Genomic DNA, 27323 nt, shown 5'->3' with positions numbered 1-27323 from the left:
CGGCGGTGGCGCGGCGGAGCGGGGCGCGCGCGGCGGGAGCAGGTGAGCGGGGCCGCCGTGCGGGCGGGTGGGAGCGCCGGCACCGGGAATCAGGGGAGCGGGCAGGGAGGGCCTGAGGCAGCGGGCAGCCCGTGCGGGAAGGCTGGGGGAGTGGAACCTCCCCGCTGCCCGTCCTGAGCCGGACGAGAACGGCCCCCGCCGCCTCCGCGCAGCTGTCGCAGCTCCCGCGCACCTGTGGGAGGCGGCGGCGGGCGGTGGCACCGCAGGGTCCGGTCCCGCTCGGGCGGGACGGCGGCTACGGAAGCACCCCGTTCCCCGAGGCGGGGCCTCGCCGCGCCTCCAGCTGTTTCCTCGGCCGGTTCCCGCAGCCGTGCGGAGACACCGGGAGGGTTCCCCGGGCCTGCCGGTGTCACGGGCTCGGGGCCGCCCCTGGAGTTACGTAAAGCGGCAGCGGCGGCGCTCCCCGAGCGCGGCCCCTCGGCGGCGGGGCCGGGCCGGGCGCTGCCCCGGCGGTGCCGGCCGGTCTGGCTTGGGTCTGCTCGGGTTCAGAACCGCCAGAAGCGGCGCTCCCGACGTGCGGGTTTGCTGCGAGGCACCCGCGGCTGCTTCCAGTTCCGTAACAGACTCTGCGGGGCAGGAGTTACTGCTCTGTGTGTGAGGTGTGATAAATAGCCCCCCCCCCCCATTTTAGGTTCATAAGCAGGTAAAAAATGCTGTTAGGTAATTTGGCTGAAATCGGCACAAAATGATTATTTTACAAAATCATGAAACCTAAGTCTGGAAGTTTGTATATTCCACTCGTTCTCTAGCCGACTTTCCTCAGTAGCACTTAAACCCTCAGAGATCAGCTTGTCTGCGTTGCCCAAACAGAGGCAGAATATATGTAACCAGATCACACATAGTATTGCATAGCTGAAAGTCTTATAAATCCAATTACAACTGTTAAGTACGGATTGTTTGTTTCTAATCTTTTATCCTGGAATCGTGTGGCTTACATCTTTCTCACTGAGTATACAAGCCATTAGTTTAAAATGGTTTGGATCTGCGATAGCTGCAAGCTGCAGGCAAACCCTTTTTAAGTGGTTTTATTACAGCCTGTTTGCCTCTCCCGCAGAAAGGGAGGCGGCTGCTGTAAACACCGGGATAAGTCGGTGTCGTGCTGCTCTTGCAGCATGTGACGGCCGCGTTCCCGGGACTGTCCTGTCCTGTTTCAGATCCTGCAGTTCAGCCCTTCCAGCAAATGTTCTCTTCCTTCTCTTTTCCTTCTTAACTCGCAGTTGGGAATCAAAGTAAACAAAATACATGTCCCAAACAGGAAGCAAATTTCTTGCAGAAAGTCAAGTAAACAGCTAGACAAGAAAGTGCAGTGTCTGGGCTAGCTCATAGGTGTTATGAGGGGTTTGCTGTTAAAGTTGGTGTGCTGCAATGATTCTGCTGGTTCTGTGCAGCTGGGGTAAGAGCAAACTGAGCACACAAACCCTCCTTGCTGCACTGAGGTAAGTAGGGAGTGACTTGGTTTGTCTAAAAGGATTCTTTTTTTTTTAATGAAATTGTTCTCAGTTCCTTCTATTGCATGAATTGGCAGTAAACTATATTAGTAGGTAAGGCTGGATTCCTAGGGCTGTGACCCTTGTTTGAGCATTGTATTTTCTTCTAATATTTAGTAGCCTTCATAAAGTGCAGGTTGATTTGATTTTGCACCTTGTTGTAAGTATTTTACATACTAGGAAATTGTGATACTTCTACAGTTGGATTTATGTATGCATTTGGAAATGTGTTAGTGAGTCTGGTAATATTTTTGTATATTTCTTTCAACTTTTTTACAAAACAATAGTCAAGTTAAGTGAAGCTGTGTGCTATTTGCTCACTTGACCTGACATTTCTATTACTCAGAGGATACTTTCCTGTTACTTTTTAAAGTTAGAGGAATCTGTGTGTGACACAGGTAGCATCATCCCCTTTTATTTTTCTGTGGGGATGTTTCCTGTGTCAAATAGAGTCAAGAATGGCCTTCAGAAGAAAACAGTGTCATCATCACCTTAAATACTCATTGAATCACAATTTGGGGTGGCCTTGCAGAGAACAAAAGACACTAAACCAGAAAATGTACCCTGGGAGCAGGCTTAGTGTAGAACAGCTGCTAATAAGTATCCAGGCCGTGGTACCGAATTAGAGCTGGTCTGGAGTGGAAGCTGCTGAAGCACACGCAGTGCAGGTGTTGGCCTCTCAGCACCAAGGGCTTTTTCCTCACGGTGGGCTGTGGTGAGCTCTCTTGCTTGCCAAATTGGTGCAGCTGCTCAGAAATTCGTGTGCAGTTAAGAGTAATGTGTAGTAAGTAAACAAGCTCAAGATAGTGAGTTCTTGACTGGCATCTCACTTGAAATGAAGAAGTTCTTCTAGGAAAGACTGTTCACAACTATTGTAACTGGTGAAAATGTCATTGTGAGGTTTTAGGTTTGGTTCTTTGTGAAGTGATGAACAGCACAAGGTTTTTTTAGCATCTTAAAATTGCATGAACTCCTAGGTTAGCTTCAACAAGTAGCCCCTGAAATGTGGGTTTATTTTCCACTCCAGGTTCACAGTCATGCAATAGAGGATAATCACTTTTTACATATAGATAGATTTTTTTTGTAGTCTAGACTCATTTAGGTTCTTCCTTTTACAGGAGTTTAATCCTATACCTCTCAATAACATATGTCCCACCCAATAGCTGGGTGGGACATTGTTTAAAGCCATGCTCTCAATTCCTTGTGCTGGTAGTATGGAAGAGTCACTGAAGTGGCAAGTGAAAAAGTAGTTACCTTTTTTAGTGTTTCATTTAGATATTGTTCAGAGAATATTAGTAGAGAAAATTTATCAGACAATGCTTCACACCTTGCATAAAGAAAAAATTACTGCTGAGCTTATTGTTTGAGGCAGAAAATAGATTTTCTTACTGAGATGTGGGTGAAAAAAGGGATTTAGATGTGGTGTAGCTCCAGGAGAACATCTTGTCCCAGGACAGGTGTGACTCGCTTCTCTCACATGGAGTGAGGCTGAGGCAGGTCAGATGTCTGACACGTGGCTCCCCTCCCACAGCCAGGCACAGGGCTGTGCTGCAACAGAAGCTCTGGATGCTTCAAATCCCTTCCCTGACCAGCTGAGTGAGTCAGCAGGGGTGTATGACACTGACAGTTCAGCTCCCTCAGATGCTGCTGAGTGTCCAGCCACATTCCACAGTGAAGCAGAGATATTCATAAGAAATGACTGCCAGTTTGAAATTGTTCTCCTGGTCAAGTTAACTGAGTTTTCTGACAGGCAGTGTGTGACAACTTCCTGATGTAGCTGACTAAGTTTGTTTTTCCTTTACTCAAGGAATTTGTTCAAGAGAATTTTTCAGTCTTCCTCATGCTGGTTCATTTAAAATTTATGTCTTTATTCCTGTGCTCCAGTATTAATTTAGAGCAAGACAGGGGAAGCATCACTTCATACTCACGGTGAGGAATCTCATTTGGTTTTACTGCAGCAGGTGATTGATTGTCTGGTGTGAATCAGGTTGGCGGTTTCCCATTTCACAGCTTCCTGCAGCCTCCTGGTTGATTAGTTTATTCCTGGGTAAATGGATCATGGCTCAAATCCTGTTAATCCAAAGAGGTGGCATTTAATTTGCATCTTGTAAGAGCTCATCTTTGGGTACTTTGTTAAAGTGAGGAGATGGTGCCTTTTTGGCAGTTTCATACTGCTGTCCTAATTTTACTTTGCTTTTTTTCCAGAAATGTATACACATGCACACAAAAGACTAATTTGAAATGTTTTTGTTGAAGAAAAAAATACTAATTTTTCTTTTTCTGTACACCTTTTTTTTTCCATTTTAATCTTCTGGAATGGAAAACTACCTGCTGTAACAACCCTGCTTCTGTTGTGCATGCTTGTAAAACTTAATTGCTGCAATTCAGACTCCAGAAAATGTGCACATTTTACATTGTGACAAATGTCTGCAACATTATATACAATAGAGTTGTTTTGAAAAAATATTTTGCATTGGAAACAGATCCACTGTACTTCAGTGAAGGTGTAATATGCAAATATGTTTTCACCTAAGTTGTTTACTGTCGTGTCTTTTGATTCATGCTGTGTATATTGTTGCCTGTGTGTTTGGCTTGCATGGTCTGCAGTGGATGTCTTACAGAACCAATTCTGTGAAAACCTTCTGTACTGCTTAGATAAAACAGTCACTGAAACTACTTCTTGTATGTCAGAAAAATTGCTGACTCTTTGGATAAAACCAAGTAACACTTAATTCTTAAAGGACAAAAGGATTTTTCTGTTTTGTAATCTTGCTTTACCTCTTTGCCATTTCAATAGCTGTGGAAGACAGAACTCCTGTAAAGCTGTCTGTCAAATGGGTGAGATATAACCTAAAAGCACCATTTTATACAAGCCAGATTCTTTGTGAAAGTGTTTTACCATCAATACTGCTATGTACCATCTCAGAGCTAATACAGATTCTTTCCCAAAGCTCTTAGTGGTGCTTTGATTTCAAAATGACAGCAGTATTTTCTGTCCTTAATTGCAGGTGCTGTTCCTGAAAACAAGAGCAAACATGGTTTACACAGTGAATGAAGCTTAAATTCCTGGACCAAAAACTGAGGGCTTGTTTTCATGAAGGATGGCAACACCATATGTTCCTGTTCCTATTCCTATTGGAAGTTCATCATCCAGCTTTACAAACAGAAACCAAAGAAGTTCTTCCTTCGGGAGCATTTCAACGAGTTCGAGCTCCTCGAAAGGACAGCTGGAGGACTCTACAGTTGATGGTTTTAAAAAGATGAGTGTGCCTGACCAGATTGGTTCCACATCATCTGCATGTAGCAGTCCCCTTGTTAGGACTAAATTTACAGGTCTGGATACATCCATAGAATACAGTACTCAGCCTGTAGAAGAAATAGAGCAGAATGAAGATTCCAGGACCTGGGAAGATCGACCAACCACACCTACTATTCTGGGCTATGAGGTGATGGAGGAAAGGGCAAAATTCACTGTAAGTTTTGGGCATAGTAGAGTTGATCCTGTAATGACAAGATAGCAATTCAATGTGCTTTGCATTGTCTTTCAGGAATTAATCCTGCAGTTCAGGGATGTTACCAGTTTAGCTTTAAAGTACTTCCTGACAGGAAAATACCATTCTTGTTATTCAGGTGGGAAAATAGGGATTAGAAAGCAGTCTTTCCTGTAATTGTGTATGTAGAATAGAAAGAATTAATTCTGTTTCATGTATCAATTTCTGCTGGAAAAGTCAGGAATTCCTTGCAGCTACAATTCCTTATGAAATTGAACTTGTGTAAGTTCTGTGTAATTAAACTTCTAAAGTAAAATGAAACCTTGATGTTGGCCCTCTGTAGTTATAAGTAACTTAGAACATTCCTGTTAAAGTGCAAACATGTTGGTTTCACCTTCTTGCCCAGCTCAGTTTCTAGTAAGGGGAGATCTGTTCTGCAAACAGACTGGGAAGTTGCTTATGCCATATCTTGTGCCAGAACAGCAGCCTAACTGCTTTGTATTGATTTTTCTCAAAGTGCACTGTAGTTGGCAGTTCATTTTTTTTGTCTGCCATAATTATATCAGTGTACTTCCACATTTGTTTCTCTGTGTGTTGTTGAAATATTTCTTTGAGTTTATACAATGATGCTTGTGGGATTGATGGCTGTTTGTTACTGATTATTAATTATATTTCTTGAGATGAAAAATATTAATTAGATAAGGAGAAGGAAATAGCTTTTTTTTCTCCTGTTTTCTTATAGATTAGAGAAGAGCAGAATCTTTATGACAGTTAGAATAGTAATGAAATCAAGATCTTTTAGCCAAAAGTTAAGTAATGATGCTTTTTAATTATTTTAGAATGATGCCTGTCTTTTCCTGAGATTTTCAGCTTCTAACATTTTCATGCATGTTAGCATAAGAGAAGAGCAAAATTTTTTTCACAGGTAAATTTAAAAAATGTTTTAAATAATAACCTTCAAAACCAAAACAACAATTGATATTGCTATATGTACAAGGATTAGTCTGCAAATACCACAGAATCATTTAGGTTGGGAAAGACCTCTAAGATCGAGTCCAGCCTTTGGTCACCCCCCTGACAACCAGATGATGGCAGAAAGTGCCACATCCACTCATTTCTTGAGCATCTTCAGGAACAGTGCCTCCACCACCTCCCTGGGCAGCTCATTACAATGTTTAACCACCTTTTCCATGGAGGAATTCTTCCTGATGTTCAACCTGAGCCTCCCCTGGCACAGCTTGAGGCCTCTTGTCCTGTCACTGGTTGTCTGGGAAGAGAGACTGACCCCACCTGGCTACAGCCTCCTTTCAGGTGGTTGTAGGTTGCCTCCTTTTCTCCAGGATCAATGTCCCCAGCTCCCTCAGCCACTCCTCACATGACTTAGCCTCTGGACCTTTCACCAGCTTGTTGCCCTTCTTGTCTTTCCTGAAGACGTTGCCAAGACATAATGCAGAGTGCCTGTAAGGTGTTCTGTATTAACAGTGAGAACTTTGTCCCATTATTGTGTGTGGAAGACCAGGTCATGGTACAGGTGAAACATTCTTCCATTGTAAAATGCTTGGATGCATTTTTGCTCTTCCTGATCTCACTTCTATTGCTGAGTTGGTTTCTGAAACCACACAATTAACTGTTTGTTTTCAGTTGCATGTTCTGCATGCAGGTTGCTCTTGTGCATTAAAGCCAGCAAGTAATTAGTCCTTAGAATTTGAGTTGCTTTTGCAGTGCGAAATCAGTGAGATTTAGAAGACAGCAGAGGACTATGGAAAGCAAATTAAATCACTTGTAAAGAGAGGAGACCCAATTGCTGAATTTTTTGTTTACTGTTGGTTGCATCTCATAGTTTCCAAAAATAAGAATCTGATTTGGCTTAATGATGTCCAAGCTTCAGGAGTTAAAATGACAGTGCATGTTAGAGTACATGGTTGCTGAAGCTTATGGGAGAGAAAACCTAGGCTGAAAAATATCTCCTTGTAAACATTTAGTCTTAAATGAATTTGAGGTCCTGGAATGTTCAATTAGCACTTCTTTCTTTTTCTAAAGCCAAGTAAAAATGATAATGAGATGCTGAATCAGCCAGAGAGTGTTGCCACATATGGGTGTGTTTTCATTGATGATTTTTTTATTTATAGAGCAAAGCAATTCATGATTGAGTGGAGTAAAATGAATTTGTTGAATGAATTTGTGATTTTTACCCAAGATCTTGTATGAAGGAACTAAGAGGTGTTTTTTAGTATTCTAGTTCTTACTAATTGCAAACCTTAAAGAAAAGCCAAAAAACACCCAACCACCTTTTTTTAAACTTTGGCAGGAAAACCAAACATGTTTGTTTCAGGTTGCCCATAATTTTGAGGCCATTAATCATAAGTTGATTGCACTCCCTGTTACAGTTAAGTTCATTGTAATCGGTGAACTTTTTTTTTAAGTTATCCAATCTTCACTTGGAAGTTATTCCTTTTTTTCTTGTATACATGTTTAAACAATGCTTTGCAGAACTTAGAGTAGAATACAAGAATAGAATACTGATTAGCAAGTAAATTTGCACGCATATTCCAAAGTTTCTTGTTCTGTGTTTTAATGTGTACTAGCAAAGAGTCTTCGCAATTTTACATTCATTAATTTTATTTATGAAAATAAAACTGCTTATACTTTTAGTATGACAGTAAAGTAATAAAATATTTGGATAAGCATTTAGATATAAAATGCATAGCAGAAAAAATATATTTTAATGCTGGTTTTGTAAGCAAGTCCTGCAGCTTGAATTTTAAAAGGTAATAGCTTTTTCCTCTGTCACAATCCATGACTTCCACAGATGATGTGTCTTTAAAGTGAAATTGTGTTTAAAACATAGATAAGAGAAGTACTTACTGAAAAATTGCTTTTGATTTGCACCATAGTTATCTGCAGTTTCTGTAATTATCTGGAAGTTAATATATTATGGAATACAAAATTGCTAGAAACAGTCTCAGACCTGTACAGAAGTTGGCTAGCACTGGGGTTATCACATGTTGGGACTGCAATAAGAAAAATACACTTATCAGCTGAGACAACCTGCTGTAACAGCATGAAATACTGCAGAAGATTTTAGTATGTAACAGATTAGAAAATGTTTTAAATAGGATTTGGTTAAATGAGGGATCATTTATCATTATGGTTCTAAAAATACCTTTTTCTTTCTTGTATTATGTTTTTTACATACAGACTGGGAAAAATAACCCAGTACAATTGAGAGTACCTGTCTTTCCCTAGTTGGAGAAAGTAAGGTTATGACGTTAGACACTGTTTGATGTTTTCTAGTTGAAGTTGTATTGTTGGATTCATTGTGTTCAGACATTGGAATATTAATCCTCCTAGAAAGTAATTTAGTGTTATCATTATCATCATTGTTTTGTTGCTTATCCATTTGTTTTTAAATAGGAGTATGGTACTGCTGTGCTGTTGTCTTGCTAAATCTGATTCAAAGTATCCATTACTTCAGTTACACAGTCATGGTATCATCATTCTGGTGCAGTTTAATAGTGAAATCTTATTTGCCTGGAAAGACTAAACCTAATGTTCAAGACAAATGCAAGGGAGGATGTAATTTTATTCTGCATCATTTCTCCTTGTGAAAGAAGTCAGATGAGACATTTTGAAGCAATATCAGACACAGTACCTGATGATTAACAATCACCTTAAAAATAGAGAGGCCTCCAGGATCAATGAGTAAAACTGTAATTTTGCAAAGGTTCAAGTAGATCACAGAAAAACACTTCCCTTACTTTTTTGATAGCCCAGCCTTTTGTTCTGTTGGCAATAAATTCTTTCTTACAGACAGAAATAGTTATATGTATTTAGGAATTACAGGAACTCCTTCCAATGCAGCGTGAAGTTTTGCACATTTTTCTTATATTTCTGTCTTTCCACACAGGTATACAAAATACTGGTGAAAAGAAGTCCAGAGGAAAGCTGGGTGGTGTTCAGACGGTACACAGATTTCTCCAGGCTTAATGACAAGGTGGGGATTATAAACTGGTAAATTCTCAGCTCTCTTACCTCACTTCTTTCATGTCTTATATTTTTGTCACATCTTCTATTTTTTTTCTGATTTTAATACACATAAAACACATACTGTATTAATAACTGGAAAAATATGATTCCTCACTTTTTCAAAGATCATTAAACAGCTGATGTAAAGAAGATGTAACAGCTTCATCTGAAGCTGTTAGTATGCTTCAAACTTTACATTTATTCCCAGTTTATATGATAAAGAAATTAACTCTTGAATATTTATCACCCTGCATGGAAATAGAACTAGGGGCTTGTATTCTCTTGCAGGAATGATCCAGTAGTTATTTAGGTCTTTTCTGTGTAACCAATTCTGATTTTGTTCATCATAAAACTGAAGTTTTGTGAACATAAATATGTTCGTTGTATGTTGGTCAGTCTTCAGTTGTTTTTAGTGTCTTCAAAGTTAATAGTGAAATACTGTGTCAGATCTTTAAAGATGGAGGAAACACCAGATGAATAGGAATTCTGGGTCAACAATTTAATACTCTTAGATTACTTAAAAGGAAAAAATGCTTGTCTGAAAAGCACAGGTTTTTATGATTGGTAAATAGTATTTAGCTATCAAAAGTAGAGAAATAATTGCACTTCCTTTGTGCACTGTTAACTCCTAACAATAATCTTTCGTTGCCAGTTCAGCACACTTTCTGCTAAAATGTTCTTTCATGTTTCAACATGAACCTTATTTCTTTACCCATTGTGAGGGATTTTTGGTACAGGTTATCACCTTGGATTTGTGTGCCTAATCAACTAAGAGCTAAATTCGGCTGAGATTTTGAAAATGGTTTTGAACTTACAAATTTCTCTGTGTTCTTGGTTTGACCTATTTGAGTATCTTCTAGGCTACCTTTGAAACACCAGTGATGTCTAAGACTAATTTGCTAAATGTGAATTAGTTTAGAGATTTCTTTCTGAAGAAATTCCTGTCTTAAATACAGTCTATCTTCAATTAAAGAATGTCTTGATATTGGCAAAGGCCTAACTTCTTTTGAGAGAATGATATTGGTATTTCAACTCAGATTTTGGAAGTCAAGTCATACACCAATTTGCATTTTGATCACCTCCGTTGACTTAATGTGGTTGTCGGTGGTTTGAAAAATCAAAATGCCGAAATATCTATCAGAATAAATACTTAAATTTTTACTCATAAAGCCCTTAGTCTTTGCCATCAAATGTTTGGCTTTTACCATTATTTCTAGGTATTAGTATTTCTGTTTAAAGGGAAAAATCTGTATTTTTTAAAATTTGTGTTACTGTCTGAAGCTTTTTCACCTTTCAGTATGCATCTAAACCATTTACTCTTTGGTCTGTAATACATTTTACTTTTTATAGTATAGAAATATCAGCTCTAAGAGCTTAAACATACCACCATTCAGGAAATATTAGAGAATTACAAAATGGTAACATAATAATAGCTTGAAAACACATTGTGAAATGGCCATTCTTAAGAACCAAGAAGTTCACCATTTCTCCCCAAGACTGACTCATGTGATGTGAAATGTGTCACATGGTGATGTAGGAAGGAGTAGGAAAGGTGCTGGATCCAAGCAAGCAATCATGGCCAGAATAAGTTGTCTGACCCATGGGTTTTCCTGCTGTGTCTGAGGAGCACTCAAGAAAGAATGCCCCAGGACTGTGCTGTTGAAAATTATCCACTGACAGCAGCTGGGTCTTACCTTCTTCATCCACAAAAGGAGTAACCTGTAGGTGTATTCTCTCCTTAGAATTAAATTCTGTGATCCATGTGACCAGACAATTAAAAGTTACCATTCAGCAAAATCTGTGTGTTTGAACCATTTCCCAGCAATGGTTGTCTGCACTCTTCTGTACAACAAACAGGAACTCATTTTGTTACATTCTGTGGGTTCTGTCCTATTCAGATACATTCCTATATATATGAAATTAACGATAACTTGGTAAGAGATGAAGGAACTTTGGAGCACCAAATATAACCTTAAAGATATAAAGAAGGGTCTAATATCAAGATGAAATTCAGTATCAGGAAAACATAGTTAAATAATTAAATTCAGAAATAAAGAGCAAGGCTTTGACAAAAAACCATTCTGTAAATAAGGAACCAGAATTTATCATAGGCTGTTCGAATAAACTATATTTGTGTTGTTTAAAACGTACCTCATGCTGTGAAACAATAGTTACATAAGCAAAGGTGATCCATTAATGTGCTTCTTCCTTCAAAGTGTGTAGAGAGATTCTATTTGAAGTGCAGTATCTGTTCTAAATTTTCTAAAAGTTAATCTGGTGAAAGAGCTGTCAGTTATAATTTTCTATCACTGCAACATTCATATTAATATAATCAGTGTACACAGAACATCTCTGACAGAAGCTGGCTAGATCCTGTATTCAGAAAAAAATGATGAAACAATTCTTGTGGCAGCTGAGATATCAAATTTTATAAAACCTATTTGCTTTTTCCTGTTGGTTGTAAATCCTCTCCCAGATTTTTCTTTGTCAAGCATAACTTTGAAAAATTGTTTTTTTATCAAAAAGTTAAATTTTTTTTTATCATCATGCATATTAGAAGAATAATTCACTCTTGGAAAGGTTCATTGTTGTATAATTTTATGCTTTCATTCGCTTTATGTTTTATTTCTGAATTCAGAGAAAAAATCTGGGTATTTCTGATGTCAGCTATACCCCGTTGCTATTTAAGGACCTGGGAAATGCAGTTTTGCATGTTACTAGGGATTGAGCCATACTTGCATATTGAAATTTTATTATTCTGGTGTACAAAGAACTACTTTTTACAAGAAATATCTCATGCATGTGTTGTAATTTATTCTTCCAGCCCCCCGAGGAAGACAAGTTGCAGAGTTGTACATCTGTCATGGGGTTTTATTCTATATATGTGTATATGTAGTAGTTTTTATCCCTGAATACTTTAAAAGAAATACCACTGAAATTATTTTTCATTGATTTTTTTTTTTTGCAGTTTTCTTATGTGTAGAGACTCAAAGGTTTTAAATAGCAGACCCAGACATTAAATAACAAAGCAAAGGTTTTCATTCCTATTTTTATGTGTTAAATTTGAGGAAAAATACAAAGCACTCTACTGCATAAGGCAGCAAGTGACAGAACTGTGTCTGCAATTTAAGTTGTAATTTGGATTTTCCTTATGGTTGCAACTTGTCTTGTGCTTGAACTTTACCAGAAGTCAGAAATGTCTTATAAATCTGAGTAAAGTCAGTGCCTCTGGCAAAATTAGTATTTTTCTCAAATTTTTTCTTTTTTTGTCTTTAATTTCAATTCCAGCTAAAAGATATGTTTCCAGGCTTTCGGTTGGCCCTTCCGCCAAAGCGCTGGTTCAAGGATAATTACAATCCTGACTTCTTGGAAGATCGACAGCTGGGGTTGCAGGCATTCCTCCAGAACCTAGTAGCTCACAAAGATATTGCTAACTGGTAGGTGATTAGCCTTTGCTTGTTCATTTGTGGCTTCGTTCCTGTCCATACTCCTCTTGTAAAGCTCCTGGACTCCAGCAGTGTACCTTCGGGCAGTGTGGTGAGGAATTTCAGTAACATTCATGCTGTGCATTTGGTCATTATGTCAATTATTCAGTGTCCTTTTAAATTAGTCCCATCTTAGCAAAAAAAGTGGAACTGCAGTATTTTTACAGGGATAACTAAAAGCTGTAATACTTAAAATGTTAGAATAATCCCATGTTTATTCCTAAAGTATTACTTCTTTGTGTATAATGCAGAATTGATAATATTGTTAATTTATACTAGGTGTGTTAGGCTTTCATAGTGTAGAGTACCTACACTATTATGCAATTAGTTCTTAAAATGTGTATTAAACTAGAGGTTTTTATTGACATGGCATTAAAGGAATTTACAGATTCCTGTACATAAGTAAATGTAAACCACAAATCAAAAAAGTCTTAATAGTTTAAAAAACATAATGTGTTTAGGCCAGCAAAGTGCAAAGATTTCTTTCAACAGTATCTTTTTTTGTACAAAGTGGGAGATTCTTCCAAAGCAGGAAAATGAATAGAATGTAATTCTGACAAATGAACTGTAAAATAATTTTCTTACGGACCAGAAGAGAATTTAAGTAAGCAACTTGCTAGAGGCAAAGCAGTTCATTTTAAAACCTTTGCCAGCATTAGAATTAAAAAAGGTTTTAAGGTTGCTATGCTAGAGATTCTTTTAGGAGTGAGTCTGAGAACCGGTCATCATCTGAAGCTTCATTCAAAACAAAGAGTAAAAAATGTTCTAAAGCAAAACTAATTCCCTCAAGACTTTTAAAGGAACAAAATTTTAAAATTTTCAAGTGCTGGTGTGGGACTGTGAGACCATGTAGTGCTCATAGCTACTTTAGTTTTTAGTAAAAGGGGTATTATTACTGCATTTGACATGTTTTTATAAGGCATTCAACTGCTGAGTCTGGAAAACAGGGATTTGTACATTAGTCTGACTTTGGTACTTCTTGTAGTAAAAAAAAACCCAAAGCAGGTAAATAAAAATGATATCATGTCCTCTGTAGAGACAAACGAGTAGTTATGACAGGGCTCATATGAAATAGTTAAAAGACAAGGGGGAAAGGATTGATGGAAATTTAGGGGTAGTACTAGTGGAATGTTTGATCACAGTTGTGGACACTGATGTTCAGGACATTTTGAAATTATCTGGAGAATGGAATGAACAATGAAAGCACAAACTATTGTAGAAGGATCCTGAGATACTGAGTGACTTACATCAATTTTTGTGTCTTGAACTGGAAAGTGACAGTAAGTACACCCATACAGATTCATGAACTCAGCTAATTTTTCAACTTGGAAAATAACTATTGGTAATGATACCACTAGTTTTCTGAATCAGTACTCAGCAATAGTCAAAAAAATTCATTGAAATTATTAGAGGAACTTAGGAGGGAGAAAAGAAGTTACTGCTCTGGGAATCTGAACTGTACTTTCACATAGTTCAGTGCCAAAACACAGCATTCCATCTCAAAGGAGGTGTCTGTCAGAGGTACAGAAAAAGCAAGGAAGAGCAGAGGAAGCTGCAGAAAAACTTCCTGCAAGAAGTGTTCTCTTTAGTCTGTTGTGTTAGGTGAGCAAACAGGGTGTGTGAAATCATCAAAGCGGAGAGGGAAGGTGAGTAAGGAGTGTTAATATTTTGATGATTCATAGTCATCCTGCAGTATGTCATGCTGAGTGGCAAAGCTTTGTTGTGAGATGTCAGAGACAAAGCTTAATAGGTTTAAAAAAGAAATGGGGCTCAACTTACGAGTTTCTGTGTAAGTAGCTATTAAATATGATTATATGGGTGAGGTATGCAGCTGAGAAGTTTAAAAACTTCCTAATAATTAAATTACATAATAATAGGTGTGCTAAAAAGAATCAATCTCATCCCTAAATGTAACTTTTGTTATGCTGCTGCAGACACACTAGTGAATGGAATGGACTTGCTTAAATAGATCTAAAGTCTTTCTGCTTCATATTGTTGCAGCTAGTCCAGCATTTCAGCTGGCTTGTTTGTATCTTAGTGATGATGGACCATGTTGGACAAAATAGTGTTTGTCATAGTTTAAGGCAATAAATTCCAAACTCTAACTTGTTGACTGTGTTGGGTATCAGATACAAAAAGGAATTAAAATGTTTGTGGAATCAGTTTGTCTTTTGGCTCATGAAGAGATGGTTAACTGAAATGTGGTTTCTAGAACTCTTCTGTGTAGGGCTCTGCATGAAGACAAAATTTTTTAATAAATTTTATAATCTATTGATATGGTTCTAAGGTTTGGATCTGTGGAAGGTGTGAATTCTTCAAGAAGTGATTAGAATGAAGGAGATTTGACCATCTAATATATTTACCCATTTATCAGAGAATAAATTGACAATTAATGGGAATGAATACTTGCACCTCACATGAGCAGTGGTGAGCATTTCACCCTGTTTTTTCCTTTAAAACTCACCATTTACTTCTCCAGTTTTGCAAGTAAGTCAAACTGCTTGAGTCAGACCTAAACAAAAAAAGCCTTTTTTCTTTGTAGAGAAGTCTGGTTTACTTCTCTTCATACTTTATGTACTGTATTCACAGTGGGAAATTTGCCCTTCAGGGATAGGAAACCTCATTTGGTATACCTGTTTTTAATAAAACTAGATTCACAAAGTATTTTAAAAATAAAATGGTGGATAATATATGCAGGTGGCTATATTTTTGTTTGTGTTTTATAGACTTCTCCTCTTGTTTTATGTTGTATTGAAGATTCAGTGAAAGATCAAATTGAAGTCCACCCAAAGAGTTAAACAGTGGTCAGGAAAATTTCATACAGCTGGTGAAGTGGGTGAAAGAAGTTTAACCTGCTAAACAGAATCTGGCTTTATATAGATGACAGAGCTGTCCTGTCTCCACCCTGTGTAAGAAGCTTGGAAGGGAGGAACTTGGCCAGCTTGGAGTCAGGGATGCCATGTGCTGCACTGGCCCTTGCTGCCCTCCTGAGTGCTGGCTCTGCTCCTTCCTGGAGAGGGATGGCAGCCTGCACATGTGTACAGCAAGCTCTGTCACAGGACAGAAAAGATCCCTGTGGTACTTCAAAGGCAGAATCTTCCATTCATGAAGTGAAAGGAAGAGGTGTAACACATGGAGAGGAGAGCAGGGTCAGAGCAGACTCTCAGAGCAAAGCTAGGCTGTGAATAAATGTTCATACCATCAGGGGCCTATTTTAGGTAAAGAAAACAACAAAGTAAATGTTCAGTGTATTTTAGATAAATGTTCTTTAGAGTCTTCTTAAAACTAAAAGTGATGGTATAATGAATGATGGTTGTTTGAAGAAGTTTCTGCTCATTTTGCTTGCCAACCTGAAGCTGGTTGATTAGGATGGTAGCTGGATGAAAGTTTCCTTTCTTGTGTTTGTGCTTTGTGAAAACCTCAAGTGCAGAGAATGGGTGGAAAGCAGAAAATTACTGCCTTTTGCCCTCACATTTTCCATGGGGCCCAGGTGGGAAGAAGAGACAGAAAATTAAGTTTGGATTCCCATTTTTCATTTTTGTGCACCCATTGCAGTAGGAGATGATTTAAAGATTTATAGTAGTGAGTGCAAGCACAGCATTGCTCCTAAGTTACTGCTTGCTAATTAATTGTGAATACAGTGTTCTAATTTGAGATTCCTTAAAGAAGAATGAATTCAACCGAGCAGGAAAGTCTTAAAAAGGTGGCTGAAGGGACATGTTTGGAGATGTTTAGGAGTTCTGTGAAAAGTAATCTAAATTTGGAAGACAGAATGCGACAGTTGCTTAAAATACTCTGTAGTAAACCACAGGATTACACCTACTTCTTTCTTCTGGTCTTTGCAAAACAACACACAGAGGGGGATGGTAACTGTTACACAAATCCAAATGGAATGCATTAGTTTGAAATGTCTATTCAGAGATGGCTATGTAGTAGATCCATGGTACATTGTCTTCTATCATTTTATAACTTATTATTTATATAAAAATACACACTGTATATATAAAAATTATATCATGTGTACGTGTCAGTGGATTATGATCTTAGCAAAAGGGAGACAGGTGAACGTGTTTCAGTGCTCATAGTTAAATCCCCTGATACTACCTGAAGGTATCTGCATATGAATTTTAACAGTATACTTTACATCCATTGCATAATACTAATTTTATAATACTTACTTTTCTCCAGGAGAATTTTTCAAACCTCTTCAATACCAAAGTGATAAACTTGCCAATTGTCATATAGCTACAAATTCACTGAAAATTTTAATAAATCATAAAAAACATGCTCTAAAATTGCTTAAACATCTTCATAAGTTGCATTCTGCTATCCCTGGTCAACACTAACAACTGAGATTAAATAGTTTGTTAACCATTTATTTGTTAATTGTTGTGAATACTTGGGAGTAAATTTGAGGATGTAACTTTTTGTGTCACTTAAAGAAATACCTCAATTTTTTGGTCATTTTTAAGTGTTGTTGCTTGTTTTGTACTTCCAGTAATTCATTCTCTTTTATTTGGTAAAGCCTTGCAGTGAGAGAATTTCTTTGTCTGGATGATCCTCCAGGTCCTTTTGACAGTCTGGAAGAGAGCAGGGTAAGTAGGATAGAAACAGAATGCAAAAAGCAGGTGTTTTTAGAGTATTGTAAGATCTGTATAATGATATACAGAATGAAACACTTTTATTTCTGTTTTTTGACAAAAACCACAAAATGTTGTGTTTCTAGAATGGGCAAAGTCTGATAAATGGTGCACACTGATTGTCTGACTGCTGTACTTCATCCCTGTCCCAAAATATATCTTCTTTTTTGCCTTTTTTGGGCCATGGATGAAGTTTGCTTTGTAAAGCAACTACTTATATAAGGCACCTACTAAATATAAGGAGAGATTTTATCAGTTTATATTCAGCAAATTGTTACAGTGCTTATACCTTAGACTTCAGGCCTTTCTGGGAAATGTTTCTTGCTATAAAATCACAGAATCATAGAATGGTTTGGGTTGGAAGGAACCTTAAAGAATACTTACTTCCAACACCCCTGTCATGGGAAGGGATGCCTTCTCATGTAATGAATGCAGTTAAATTATTAATTTTCACGACCAAAATTAGTGTTCTTGCAGAAAAACTAAGCAGTGTCAAGTAGTGTTGTAAACCAGCAGCCTTTCAACATTTATATGAGCACACTGAAGTAATAATACTGTGTGTTTCAGTCTGTTCTCTTAGAAATAAATTTTAGTGACATGAAGGGCCATATCAAGGTTGTCTAGAGCAGATGATCTTAGTTTCCTTACTTTATAGAATAACTGTGTTTTCAAATTGTATATACATTGTTAGTCTTGCAGAAATCGTGAATGTTAAATGATGCTCATTCAACTAAATTTATATTTGCCAGTTTGTTTTGTTTTGCATGTTTGTAGGATTGCCTTGGTTCTTGTTACATTGCTATTGCATGTGAAAGATTTGGTTTTTTGTCACAAGCTCATATTTGATTTCCATACAATCCCTTTTCATCACTGATATTTAAACTGATGATTTTTTTTAAATTACCATAATTATTTGTACAAATAATTTAAAAAATTTAAGTGCCTTCTTCATTGAAATTTCAGTCGTGCATGCTGTGGTGAAATCTGTGTTATTCTTCCACTGGAATTTAATCAAACCATTAAAACAGCTGTGCTGTTGTAGTTTTAGCTATTACCCATTTCTGTGAAGTTGTTGAGACAGCTGTTATAAAATTCTCCAAGAGATACCACACCTTTATGGAGTGACTGGGGTTGGAAGGGACTTCTTGAGATCATCTATTCCAGCCCCCCTGGCTCAAGTAAGCTCAGCTACTGCAGGTTGCTCAGGTCCATGTCCAGTCAGGTTTTTAATGTTCTGCAGAGGAGACTTCACAGCCTTTCTGTCCAGCCTGCTCCAGTGGCTGACCACCTGCACAGCACAAAGGGGCAGCCTCTCAGGTCTCATGGACATTAGTGTATCCATTTTGTTTAAGTGCTCCCTGATCTGCTCTTCTCCCACTGCAGGTGAGTTTGTCTTGACCTTCCTTTCTGGCTGCAGGGAAAGAATTACTCAAGGCTGTTTTTTCCAATCAACACAACAAGACCATAGTTTCCCATCTTTCTTTTGTTGATGATGCACTTGTAGAATTCTTTTTTTGTTTCTTTTCACATGCCCTGCCAGATTCAGCTCCAGGTTGCCCTTCACTTTCATAATCCTGTCCCTGTAAGATTAGACAGCAGCCTTACATTACTCCTGTGTCATCTCTCCATGCTTTCACCCCTAGCAGAGTTGCTTTTTATGTCTGAGCTCAGGAGACCCTTGCTCATCCACACAGGCCACCTGTAGCCTTTGCTTGTTGAGCTGTACTTACTGACCCTGCAGGTGGTGATCCTTAAATACCAGCTAGCTCTCCTGGACTGCTCTTTGCTCCAGGATGTTTTCCCATGGATTCTTTCTTCCAAGCAGCTTTCTGAAGAGATTTGAAGTTGGCTCAGCCTGAAATCCATGGTTGTGGCCATGCTTTTTGTCTTGCTTCTGATTGTTAGGAGAAATCCTAAATTCCTGCATACTAAAAGCATCTATATCCATCCTTAATGTTGGTTTTTTTTTTTTCTTTCCCTGAACTGCCTTATACAGGAAAAGCACTGAGGTTCATGTACTTATTCCTGCAGTTCATTTTTAAAGATATCTCAAAACTTACTTCTGTTTTGCCTTTCTATTGCCATCCAAAGCATCACAGAAAAAAATCTTCTTGTTTTCCTGATAATGGAAAATATGGATATCTTCTATTTGGTTTATATCTGTTATCCCAAGGACTTGCCAAAACACATTTATCTTTTCCAGGGGAGAGAGACAGGTACCTGCTCCATTAGAAGCTGATTAGGCCAAGAAATTCAATCACAGAAAAGTAGGCAAAATATTCACTAAATCTTTTTTTTTTTTTTTTTGTCATATCCTTGGTAGTTGTTTCCACAGATCTTTTCTCAGCCATCTCTGTTTCATGATCTGAAGAAGGAAGCAAAGCTGGTTGTCCTTTCAGAAATTCAGGAATAATTAGTCCAACCTGGGTATTAAAACTGTTCCAGACTCCAGGTGTCCAGCTGTCTAAAGAACAAGACAGCTCATTACACACTGTTCCCTTTCTCAGCTTTGGTTCACTTTTCTGCTATTACAGCATCCGTCAGAATATATTGATGTTTTCTTACCCAGTTTCAAACAGTGCCTGTGTTTGCTTGGACAGCTCATACCCAGATTGCAGATAGAGATGAGTTTTTTCCAAAGGCTTTACTCAGTTCTCAGAACAATGAAACAGTTTTCAACACTTGTGCAATATTTTTATCTATTTTGTGTATAGAAAAATTTCCATGTGCATACATCTAAAGGTTGAAATAATAAATTAAATTATATTCTTAAGGAAATAATGTCTAATTTTCAGTTAGGGTATCAGCAACCTTGAATATTTTTACCAAGAGCAGAAAAATTTACTTAATTGGCTTGGCTGAAATGGGATGACTGCTTAACCACAGTGATAGCTAAAGCAATCACTATAAATGCTGTGTCAAGAGTGAGTTGCATGACACATGCTCTTGGCTTTAGTATATATGAATAAAGCTATTGCTTAACTCATGACTGGTCTTCAAGTGCCTGTCAGCAAAGATAAATTTGCTATCTGAGTCAATAAAATAAACTAAAATTCCATGCAAAATTCCTGGGTTTTTGAATTGAAAACTCCTCATTTCTTTGTATTGTATAATTACAGGAAAACTTAATATTTTAAAGATCATGAGTCTGCTTCAGTTAAAGCAAAGGATAGTGTATTCTTGATGATTGTAGCCTGTTTTAAAACTCTAGGACAAACAGTATCCTAACAGGATTATTCTTAACCGAGCTCATATTAAATGTTTATATTCAGCAGACTCTGAGTTAGTGGTTAGTTGCTGGTAATATCAAGCCAAGAAAGCCTCCCATGTGGGGCTCTTATTTATAGAGCACATGTAAATTATTAAATGAGAATTGCACATTGCTGTTGGAAGACTTGTGCTTTCCAGTAATAGATGAGAAGGCTCTGTGCCAGCTCTTCTGTCACTTCCTGCATTCGGAGGATGTTGCATTAGACACGGGCTCTTCACGTTGGGTTTTGTGATTGCTCAGTGACAGATCCATCAGGGTGTGATACAGACATGCCATGCTCAGCAGGGGAGCCCAGCATATTTGTCATGGCTGAGTAGTTAGTGTTCACAGCATCCTATTAAACATTTTCAAAATATTTTTTTTACTGGTCTTCTGATTGTCATGATTTCATATTTGTCACAGGTGTTTGGTACAGAACTGTACAGCTTTGTCTTTGTCCTGGGTAAGGAAGGAATATGTACTTAATCCAAATATTCTTCGCAGCATCCTGGAAATATATAGATACATTGAAACTGACTTCCAAGTCATGTGGAAACAAAACTTAATGATGAGAAGAGGAAGCAGGGAGTTCAGTTTATGTTCCATATAGGCAAAAAGGTTCCAAATCAGGAACTGCTCTTCTGGTGTCTCTGTCATTGTGAGACAAACAAACGATATTGATGGTGGTCACACGACTGACACCAAAAAGGGAGGCAAGCATCAGCACTTCATTACCCTACAGTAAAATTCATACCTTTCCTCTGTGAATTCCCACAGACAGCAACACCAACTCCTTCCTCTCTCCATGACCTGCCAACCAGTCTTTTAGAACACACATCCCTATTGGACACAGCTGTGACCTGTTAAGGGCAAGGTTGCTTCTACCCTTTGGTAATTAGTACAGCTGCAATTCATCAGGGAGAGGCTGCCCACAGCACCATCTCCATTCTCTTATAATCCATTCTCCCACATGATATGATTAAAGTATTTGCATTGCAGTTTAGCATAATAAGTTCATCATTAAAAGCAGCATTATTAAGATAGGAATTTTTTTTATTTATGTAGCTTTTTAAGGTAATCAGTCTTAAGACAAGCAGCTATAATACTGTTACAGGTTGATATTTCTAAGAGAAAAGTCAATAAAGGCAGTCCACTGAAGTTAAAATGAAGATGCACTTAAATTTGTCTTTTAGGCTTTCTGTGAAACTCTGGAGGAAACAAATTATCGCCTACAAAAAGAACTGCTTGAAAAACAAAGGGAGGTTGAATCACTGAAGAAATTATTAACGGAAAAGCAACTTCATATTGATGCTGTTGAAAGAAGAATTAGGTATGTAGAAATTTTAAGGGTTTTAGGAAGTTATCTCCATGAAAGCATTTTCTCTGTCTAGTTACAAGTACCAGCTTTAGCTGTATCTTGGAAACCATTTTCCCTACATAACCACATACAAAGCAATATTTTCAGTAAGCTCTTTCTCATATGCTGGCTAAAAGCTATTTAGTACAAATGACTGAGAAGCTTGTCCTATCTTTTCCCTCTAAAGTAACTGTGATTGTTTCCTAATCCTTTAAGTCCTGTAAAGATAGAGCAAGATTTTGTTCTGCTTTTGAAATGTTGAAAATGTGAAATGCCCTGCTAGAGATGAGTGGGAAAATTGCTTTGAGTTATAAAATTCTCTGTATACTCAAAGCTTTCACAGAGCATAGTGATCAAGCAGTTGTACATCTATAATAGTTTAATTTTGTTCTGAATTGGTTGGAATGAGATGCTGCAGGTACCATTTAAATAGCATGGGAGTCCACTTAAACCCAAGGGAAAACAGTACCTGTCTGCTAAATTCTGAAACAGGAGCTGAGGAATTGATGTTGTGCTATCCAGTGTCCCATTAGAGCTGCTGAGTCAGTATTGCAGGGTTTCCTTAGCAAAAGAGTGAATTCCTGTGGTCCCATTTGAACTTCATAGAATTATAGATCATCCAGTTTCTGCTAGACCAGGTAGTTCAAGGCCCCATCCAGTCTGGCCTTGAACACTTTCAGGGATAGAGCAGTCACTTGTCTGGGCAACTTGTTCCAGTGCCTCCCACTCTCACAGTAAAGAATCTCTTCCTAACATGAGATCAGATGAGAAAAACATTCCCTCTGCATGTGTGTCAGACCAGAGGCAGTGAAGAAATTTATTTTTAAAAAAATTAAAATAACTTTTATTTTAATACTGAATAGGTTGCTGAGTCCAGCATATCCAGGTTGACTAACAAATCACACCTTTAAATGTTCTAGTGAACTACCTTTGGAAAAGGCTTTAAATGCAATTATGGTGGCTGACTGAAAATTCTGATCAGAATACCAAATTCAGGTTGTTGCTCACTCCTGAAGGCAAGTAATTGCATCTCAAAGATCCTTCCCCTGTTTGATAAGAACAGCTGCTGCCTTAAATAGTGAAATAGTCAGGAAAAGTTAAGTAACTTGCATTTGGTTAAAACATCATGATAGGGAATTCTGTGTGACAGAAAATAAAAAGGTGTGAATAGCAAAAAGGGACTTGATATTTTAGTGTTTTCCCTGAAGATAGATTATGTTTTTTAAATACTCAAACACACTGCTAGTTTCCCAGACATATAAAATTAGTGAAAGTCAGCCACATAGTGTCTGAAGTCCTGATGAAAAATAACTTCTGTGACTTCTGGCTGTAAAAAAACCAAGATCACAAGTATTTTCAGTCAAGAATTTCAGCTTGTCTGATAGTAAATGAACCCAAAAGAAATGTGTCTGTCATTGGCCTTGTTGAAGTAGAATTTTTATTTGATGGCCTAACAAGAATTAAGCATCTTATGCCTGCATGCTTTAAAGGCCAGGTAACTACAATGGATGTGAGACAGAAGGGGACAGCTGGACAAGTCCTGAGACTTGCAAGACTATTATTATTGTTATTATTATTGTTTTGCTGGATTTGGCTCAGACATAGGCTGGTAGTCATGTTACAGAATGCTTTTAAGACTTTGTGTAAAATGTATGCATTAAAATAAAATAACAACAGTAGTTAGAGCAATTTTAAAAGGGAAAGAAATATAGTAGTATAATTTTAAACACAAAGTGGATCACAAGCTTTTGTTTCCAATTCAATGCTAAATTGATGTATGTTTTCCACATAGAGAAATGGTTTAGAAAAAAGGATTTGTTTGGTCAATCTACGTGACCATGTTCCCATTTTAGCTAAGCTAGCTAGACCATTTTCTTGTTTTGCCATTAAGAAAAAAACTGTCTTTATCACTAATGGAAAAATGTATTGCTTTGTGTGTGGTTTTGTAAAGTTACAGTGAGAAACTTGAGGAACTGTTGAAGAAATCTTCTAGTCATTCTTCTGTCTTCCTTTTGACTATATTTTGGTTATAATCCTTCTGCCATTTAGGCAAAATGTGTGTGGCTTAGTCTGAATGTAATTTTTCACTTTAAGTCATACACACTTCTCTGGGATTTGAATTTTGTGAAGTTACTAAATTGTCATGCAACCAGAGAATGATGAATTGGCCTGGGTTGGAAGGGACCTGAAAGATCATCTAATATCCACCCCCTGCCATGAACAAGGACACCTTCCACTAGACCAGGTTGCTCAGAGCTCCATCCAGCATCCACAGCTTCTCTGGGCAACCCATTCCAGTGCCTCAGCACCATCACAATAAAGATTCTTTTCTCTAATATCCAATCTTAACCTCCCCTCTTTCAGTTTGGAGCCATTCTCCCTTGGGGAACAGTCCTGTCACTACAGGCTCTTGTAAAAAGTCTCTCTGCATCTTTCTTTTAGGTTCCCTTCAGGTACTGGAAGGCTGCAATTAGGTCACCCCAAAGCCTTTTCTTTTCCAGGCTGAACAATCCCAATTCTCTGAGCCTCTCCTCATAGGAAAGGTGCTCCATCCCTCTAATCATCTTGGAGGCTCAGGGATTTAGAGGACTGAATTTAGTTCAGGAATAAGCAGCTGGGGCAAATAAACTGTTTAAATACTACTAGTTAAAGAAATGGGGCGTGCAGGAGTGAGATTGAAAGGTTACTTTCAATCTTTTTGCAGAAACTGCCAGGGCTAAAATGAAACAAACAGTTCTTCAGTGACAAATGTTTGCTGTATGGATTGGTGGTACTCTGTTCTTATCTGTTGTAGGGATTTATCTTTAGGAAAAATGGCTCGTCAAATGTCAGGAGAAGAAAGTGAGTGCAGTGGTGAGGTGGAGTCTTCTGCAGTAGAAGCAGACCAGGGTACCCTGGGTGAGGACAGCTGGTAAATACTATTATTTTACTTGTATTTTAGTTATTCTTGAAGTTTGTGTTTTCAAATGTTTAGTCTTGAATTAAATCTGCACAGCTGAGAATTTCAGCATTTTACTGCACCTCTCTGATGCATAAAGGCCCTCAGGATAGATAATTTTAGATCTGGAATAAGAGAGAAGTTAAAAAAGCTTTGTCAATGTTTTGTGGATTGTCTGCCTAAAATGGCTCTAGAAAATCATACCAGTTTCCATTTATTGATGTGTCTTTGCAGCTCAGACAAGGAGAACCATGAGCCATGCTGGAGTGGCTCCTTGGCTGGAAATTCTGTGCCAGAAATTGAAGTTGCTGAAGTAGCCTATACCACGGATGAAGAGTAGCTGAGCAGCAGCAGCTGTTACCTGGGAAAGGTTCATGTTAAGGGTGTCTCTGTGGGCAGGATCATAGAGGAGCTGTGAAGAATTCACAGCAAAGAGCAAGAATGCACATATTGAATGTTTACATAAATCCTTACAAATTATTAATGTAAGAAATATATCCAGTGCTGCTTTGATTTCAGTTTTTATCTAGCCTTTATATATTTAATATATTGAAGTCTAATAAGGGCTAAAATCAGCTAAAGTTTAGATAGTGTATATACACAATTTGGCTGACTTTCCTAGCAGAATGACAAAAGTTTCACAGTAAATCATGGAACACATCTAACTCATATGTCATATATTGACACTGTTGTGACACATTTGATGTGTTCATCTGTTTGGTATTTGTGTTTTCTTATAGCCATAAAATAATGCTTGCTGAAGTAAAGATGGACTCATTTGTGTATAGGAATGGAGAATGTGTTGGTTTTACATTCTAAAGTTGAAGAAAGTTTCTCTGGAAGTTTTATGCAATGCAATAGGAAAACTTCCAGTACCAAGAGCAAAGTAGTTACACCTTGGAATCATAGTTGGACATTGTAAAATGGTCATTTTTGCTGAAAGAACTGATCTGAGACCCCCAAAACACTGTGTATTTTCATCCCAAGATAGCATGCTGTAATATTTTTTGTTCAGTAATGCTGCTTTGAAAATCTGGGATACCTTTGTTATATACATGTAACACGTAACAACAAAATCTGTAAATTTGCCTTTTACTCAGAACACTACCTCTTACCACCTTGCTAATGCATTCATGTTTGTTTAAAAATATTCCAGATTATATGGAGGCTATTGAAAGACTTGTAAAGAAGCCATATTTTTTTCCTGCACAGTTCATAACTAGATTGAATCTAGTCGCAGTGTATTTTTGTTTCAATATATTGTACACATGGGGATGTTGGTACCTGTGTTGTATAGCCTATTTTTCAAAATGTATTAAGACAGGAGATGCACTTTATAATTAAGACTCCATTGTGCCAAGTTCAGTTGGCTAATTGGTTGAGAAATGGGAGTTGCAGGGAGAGGATTATGTAGTGCCTTTTTGTATTTTACTTGTTCATTACTGCAGAATTTTGTTACAGTGCTCTGGGTCAGTTCTGTGGAATCTTTGATACAGCATTTTTCTGTTCTTCCCTTATTTACTGAAAGTGCCTTGTTTTATTATGCTTTTCCAATAGAAATAATGCTGTTTTGTTTTAATTTTTTTTTTTTTTGCCCTATACCACCCACATTGTTGTTTAATGTTGTCAATATGCAGTGTCTTTGTGCTGGAGTTTTCAAAGGGAGCTTTGTACTTCAGGCTATGCATACAATGACCTTTATGCAGAACTGTATAAACCTTCCTGGTAAAATAAAACTATGGACAAAACACCTGTCTTCTTTTTTGCATTGTAGAAAAAAACAAACATTTAATCCCTTGTCAAGTAGAAGGATCAAATACTGAATGAGACATTTCTTACCTCAGAGATTTCCTGCACTTACTCAGGCTTGGTCTGAATCCTATTTTTACCAAAAGTTGTCTGCATGAAAATGAATGAGAATGCTGTGACACCAGAAACCTTACTGTACTTCTGTTGAAGGTAAAAGTAAAAAAGGAACTGATTTTTTTTTTTTAATATCCTACATAAATCCTCACAGATGTTGAGTGAACTCAATAAACTTTTGGCACATTATTGAAAATATATGAAATCTTGTGTCCGATGTCACTTATATATTTGAAAAGATTGAACTTTGTCTATTAAACTATTGTTAGGTTTGCAACTATAAAGAGTTTTAAAAATATTGAAAAGGTACTTGGATCATACATGCCTGGGATTTCTTAAATACAGGAGGTAAATCTGAAAATCTAGACATTAAAGAAAGAATTGATATAATTTACAGTATAGTCATGAGAGGGCAAAGGAATGAAAACCTCAAGATTTAAAAGATACTTTGCTAACCCAAAGTATTTAGTATCCTATGAACAGACATTTTGGTTTAGGGGGAGCTTGTAACTAAACTGAGCTGGAAAAAGTGAATTTGTTCAGCAGCAGTGTGGTATCACTTCAACTCTGTTACTGGTTACTGAAAGGTTATCATCCCTAAAAGACATGCAGAATTTGAGGTGGACAGCCCATTGTGGCCTTGAACATCTTGATCAAGGTTTATTCCAAGTCAATCCCATAGTGAATTTATTTCTGCTGCACTACTTACATCCATTCTGGCACTAT

General features: G+C 37.7%; 1 protein-coding gene across 3 annotated transcripts; it reads left to right on the top strand.

Annotated features, from left to right (window-relative positions):
* SNX16 (sorting nexin 16) lies at positions 1-26484 on the top strand. Of its 3 annotated transcripts, none has more exons than XM_058042242.1 (8): positions 1-42; positions 4556-5020; positions 8946-9032; positions 12353-12501; positions 17075-17144; positions 21633-21769; positions 24591-24694; positions 24969-26484. In XM_058042242.1, exons 2-8 carry the CDS (start codon positions 4649-4651, stop codon positions 25049-25051), a joined length of 1002 nt encoding a protein of 333 aa, XP_057898225.1. In that variant the 5' UTR covers positions 1-42; positions 4556-4648; the 3' UTR covers positions 25052-26484. The 3 variants fall into 3 exon arrangements, with proteins under 3 accessions (XP_057898225.1, XP_057898217.1, XP_057898230.1); XM_058042234.1 differs by having other exon boundaries at positions 24591-24707; XM_058042247.1 differs by lacking the exon at positions 24591-24694.
* Positions 26485-27323: the final 839 nt, after the last annotated feature.

This window comes from Melospiza georgiana, chromosome 1 (assembly GCF_028018845.1).
Source record: "Melospiza georgiana isolate bMelGeo1 chromosome 1, bMelGeo1.pri, whole genome shotgun sequence".
Lineage (NCBI taxonomy): Eukaryota > Metazoa > Chordata > Aves > Passeriformes > Passerellidae > Melospiza > Melospiza georgiana.
The sequence above is the reverse complement of the archived record's forward strand: the minus strand, read 5'-3'. Positions and strand labels throughout refer to the sequence as shown.

What these genes read in the sequence shown, in the direction of transcription:
- SNX16 (XM_058042234.1), top strand. Translation starts at nt 4,649, where the DNA reads ATGGCAACACCATATGTTCCTGTTCCTATTCCTATTGGAAGTTCATCA. An exon ending in ACAGTCTGGAAGAGAGCAGG is followed by an intron (nt 17,145 to 21,632) that starts GTAAGTAGGATA and finishes TTTGTCTTTTAG; the next exon opens with GCTTTCTGTGAAACTCTGGA. An exon ending in GCTGTTGAAAGAAGAATTAG is followed by an intron (nt 21,770 to 24,590) that starts GTATGTAGAAAT and finishes TATCTGTTGTAG; the next exon opens with GGATTTATCTTTAGGAAAAA.